General features: G+C 36.1%; 1 protein-coding gene across 1 annotated transcript in view; it reads left to right on the top strand.

Annotated features, from left to right (window-relative positions):
* The first annotated feature begins 1,487 nt into the window (after window positions 1–1,487).
* The window catches only part of LOC119580400, a 9,090-nt gene continuing 5,577 nt past the window's right edge, over window positions 1,488–5,000 (top strand). Inside the window, exon 1 of the mRNA XM_037928533.1 lies at window positions 1,488–1,835. Within this exon, the coding sequence (XP_037784461.1) occupies window positions 1,503–1,835 (333 nt within the window). The 5' untranslated portion in view covers window positions 1,488–1,502. The remainder of the gene's footprint in view (window positions 1,836–5,000) is intronic.

Here is a 5,000-nt window from a genome sequence, read left to right as displayed (position 1 = left end):
AGAGGCAGAGTGATAAACAGACAGACGAATAAAAGATACAAAATCATACTGTTATTGGTATAACCCTATAAATTTAGTTCACTCATAACCTTTTGTACTTGTAGATATATGCATTTATTGCAGTAGGTAAGTTGTAACGATCTCGAAGAGATCGTTACAACTTACCTCTCCCTCTACAAAGTCAAAACCAATCTCTAATCTTTGAATCTATATGATGTAACAAATATTTCACATCTGTCATTTCTTTTAATCACCTCAAGTTGACCTCACGTTCAATTGCTTTAGAGAAGTTATTACAAGTCATGAATAGTGTAATGGCGTCAATAGCCACAGAACAAGAACACTATGGAGATTCCAAGCTATTGATATGTGAGAGATAATCATAGTTACTGAAGGTGAGATAAAATTCGGTTTAATTCGACGTCATAATTTTCAAATTTCTCCATGGCTCCAGGTTGGGAACCCCTGCTCCAGTGGTACATAGGGTTGTGTGTATTCCTACCCCCGTCTACAGAGCCCTGCTAAAGTCAAGGTCCTGAGCATTTCTTTGGTCCTTGGCCAAACTTACATACATTGCTTCGACACTTTTATTGTTGCTGCGAAGTAGGTGTGCACGTGTGCCCCAAACCAAGAAATGGGTTCTAGATATGAAAAAGTTCGTTGATTTCTAGAAAAATAATATCTCTCTCTCTCTCTCTCTCTCTCTCTCTCTCTCTCTCTCTCTCTCTCTATATATATATATATATATATATATATATATATATATATATATATATATATATACATATATACATACATGCATACATATATATACACACATATATATACACATATGTATATATATCTTTGTCTCCTTCTCTCTCTGTTTATCTTATCTCTCTCTCTGTCTCTCTCTGTCTGTCTCTGTCTGTCTCTGTCTGTCTGTCTGTCTGTCTGTCTGTCTCTCTCTCTCTCTCTCTCTCTCTCTCTCTCTCTCTCTCTCTCTCTCTCTCTCTCTCTCTCTCTCTCTCTCTCTCTCTCTCTCTCTCTCTCCCCTCCATCTGTTACAACAAACAACCCCACTGTCGTGTGTTTAGATTGCGGGACCTATGGCTAAACGCAGTCTACAGAGCCCGGCTAAACTCAAGGTCCTATTTCTGTAGTCGTTAGCTAAACTTACATACGTTTATAAAGGACATTGCTTCGACTTCTTTTTTTTATTGTTGCTGCGAAGTAGGTGCACATGCGTTCCTTAGGAGAGGTATGTACATGACAGGAAACGGATTCTGCGTATGAAAAAAAAGTTCGTTGATTTCTAGAAAGATAATATATGTTTTTTTTTTTTCTTCTTCTCTCTCTCTATTCTTAAAGTGGTCGATGTACGCATATATAACAGTTGAAACATGGTAAATCGTACTCACATTTTCTATTGTAATATACAGAGAAAGACTGCTTAGGAGAAATAAAGTGGAGCAAGTTGCTAATAGTCTCGTCCTTGCAATGTAGTTTTCCACATCAACAAAATGGCGGCCGGCGATTCTGTGACGTCAGGCGATCACACCCTATTCTCACGGGTTCTGAAATCAGACGAGCAACTGATCTACAAAATCAAACTCTATTCGCGTATTATAAGAGCCAATCTGGGAATATTGTGGCAGTTGTATAACGCTTGGATTTATCCTTTGAAAAAAAAAAAAAGAAATAGAGATCCCAATAGAAACAGAAATTTCCTCGAATTACCGGTAACCAGTAACGGTGACGTCACAGTTCTCGGTCGTGCTGGGCCTTTGCTAGCACTTCGTCGAGTGCGCTTGTGGATTGCAGACTTTGCTGAGCTCTGTTCTTGGGTTCATAAGGTGGGTGCCCTCTGTATACTTTTGTCTTTCCATTTTTTTCATTCACTTTATAATAAAAGCTCGAAAACCTCTTTCGCCGTTTGTGGTCTCTTACTCTTTTTCTCTTTGGCCGACCCTCTCTCTTTCTTTACATATTTCTCTTTCCTTTTCTTCTTGTTTTACCGATGTCTCATTCTCTCTCTCTCTTTCTCTCTCTCTCTCTCTCTCTCTCCTCTCTCTCTCTCTCTCTCTCTCTCTCTCTCTCTCTCTCTCTCTCCCTCTCTCTCTCCCTCTTCTCTCTCCTCTTCCACTCTCTCTCCCTCTCTCTCTTCTCTCTCTCTCTCTTCTCTCTCTCTCCTCTTCTCTCTCTCTCTCCTCTTCTCTCTCTCTCCTCTTCCTCTCTCCTCTCTCTCTCTCTCTCTCTCTCTCTCTCTCTCTCTCTCTCTCTCTCTCTCTCTCTCTCTCTCTCTCTCTCTCTCTCTCTCTCTCCCCCTTTTCTCCCATCGTATGCTGTGTGATGCAACGGTAGCGATCTCGTCTAGCAGTCTTGCTGACCTGCGTTCAAAATCCTTCGCCGCCATTGGATGGTAAGCCATTCCATGCACACATGGGGTAATTACGAAGCAAAATGGAACACATGTAACACCAATAATATCCACTGTAACAAATGGAATAGAACTAAACTAAACTCTCTCTCTCTCTCTCTCTCTCTCTCTCTCTCTCTCTCTCTCTCTCTCTCTCTCTCTCTCTCTCTCTCTCTCTCTCTCTCTCTCTCTCTGTCATTCCTTTTATCCTATTTCTCCCTCTCTCCTCTCAAATTTTTTTTTCTGTCTTTATTCTTTATTGTCTAACCAAGTGTGCAATAATTTCCAAATAAGTATACAAATCAAAGGAATATGCGCAACAATGGAAAAAAGCATGTTACGATGGAATTTATACACGCAATATCACACAAAAAGAGATGAAAACAAGATTGAGAATATGAGCTTGCCATCAAATGCAACATTTTTTTACCGTTTGTTACCGAGGACAAGCAATCACGATGCCAATATTGAGAGCGCATGAACAGGTGACTAATTAATTCATGACAGTTCCACGTCTCTGTGTTTCTTGTTTGCTGTTCACTGGGTCTTTACGATTGCATTGTGTCTTGATTGTCTATACAATCTAGAGTGAAGTTTAGTATATTATCGTAATTACCAAAAGGTTCATAATTTTTATTTGTATGCTTGTTTGCATGTTTCGTTTTCACCATTAGTGAACTTTTGCATTATTTTTCTGTCAGTAATATCTTTCAGATAAACTATTTCTTCTGCTATTGTTAATGTTTCAATTATTAGTAATTTTTCGTTATTATGATTTTCATCGTAGAATTTAGGAATGTTCTTGATGTCTGGATATTTTTTTTTTTTTTTATAACAAAATGCTTTTCCGTTATTTGGTCATCAGTAATGCGATCTATTAATTTTAGTTCTATATGTTTAATTAAGTATTAATGGTCAAAATAATTTCCTTAATATAATATTTTCGTAAAATGTAGCAGCAGTTGTTTCTAATTGCAATTTAGAATCAAAAAAATAAATAAAATCCAACACGATGTAGAAATCCATTATATATTGACCACAGGTAGAGTGTTCATTGCAATGCTTTCAGAAGACACTGATGCTTGACACTGATGCTTCTTCACAAGTGCATGGCCCCCAATGGGTCAGTTCGCACGCAGGCCTTTTCGTTGATTATTGGATATTTTTTTTACTGTTATTCTTTATCGATCTTTTGTTATTATTGACATTTTGATTATTATTTTATCTGAATAGTAATAGCAGTGATACGAGTTAAACAGATATGGTGAAGTTTCGCAGAGCAATAGTTAAGAATTGTCATTATAATAATATAATATAATTATAATATAATATAATATAATAGTCATGATCATAAGTAATTGACGTTCTGCATTTTGGATTCGTCCTCCTATCTTCCCACAAACACGTGCATTACGTGAAGATTAAAATTTATTATAAACAAGCGTCCTCTTAGGGTGAAACCTGCTTTCGTAAACTTTGTGATCTGATAAGCTTTATTTTTAAGCTGTATAGATATATTTAACTTAATCAAATATGTAGTTATTTTTTACTTGTTTGTTTTGACATTTCCACCTAAAGAGGAGTTTTCTTATATATCTATTCATTTACTTTCTTTCCATAAATAAACACACACGTATATGTATAAATACACCGCACCGAACGACGCAACGCACCACTATCGTGAACGGAAACAAAGAAGCACTTTTTCACGATGGTTCCTCGTCACTTCTCTGAACACACCACAGCAAAAGACATTTCAAGTCCCGTCACTTTCTCTGTTTGCTTTCACTTAACATAAATGACTTTTCGTTTGCATGTATCTTCGTGTAAATTCATGCTGTTAATGTTACATGTTGTATACAATTATCAATAATCGTTATTATATTTGCATCATTTTGCATTTTCAGATTTTTATATTATTTTATCATCTTTTCTTAACTCGAAATATTCTTCTTATGAATGTAACATATATATTCGTATATTTTGATCGATTTCAATCAGATTTTTTAATTTTTCATACAAATCAGCGTATTTGATATATAATTCCTATATTCTTAAATAAAGTACTATCATTTATTAGATAATTTTTAAACACATTTTTATCTTCAAAATTAATACGCAATGCATCTAAACTTATATCCCCACAATCATCGTTGTTATAACTACAACTATAATTGCTATGGTTAATAGGTAAGCACCCTGAAAACGTTGAAATTTTGAAATATAATATAAGCGTAACCTTTCCCTATGATATAGTTAATACTGGTTACTTTTTTCATATCTCAAAGATATTATCATAGAGTACGAAGAAAAACAACCGATGAGAAACTAAGAAATCACCAGGAAGTGTAGATGAAATCAGAAAAGAGAAATTACGAGAAACAGGCAGACAGACGAAGTGACAGAGAGATATGTAGTAAGAAAAAAAGAGAACCAGAGAAAGAAGGAATAAGAGAGAGAAACGTCTCTCTCTCTCTCTCTCTCTCTCCTTTCTCTTTTTCGCTTTCTTTCTCCCTTACTCTCTCTCTCTTTCACTCTGCTCTCTCGCTCTTGATCTCTCTCTCCCTGTTTTTCTCTCTCTCACTCGGACTCAGTCTCTCTA

The sequence above is a fragment of the Penaeus monodon genome, chromosome 13 (genome assembly GCF_015228065.2).
Source record: "Penaeus monodon isolate SGIC_2016 chromosome 13, NSTDA_Pmon_1, whole genome shotgun sequence".
NCBI classification, from domain to species: Eukaryota; Metazoa; Arthropoda; class Malacostraca; order Decapoda; family Penaeidae; genus Penaeus; species Penaeus monodon.
Note: the sequence above shows the minus strand (reverse complement) of the source record. Positions and strands in the feature narration are given on the sequence as shown.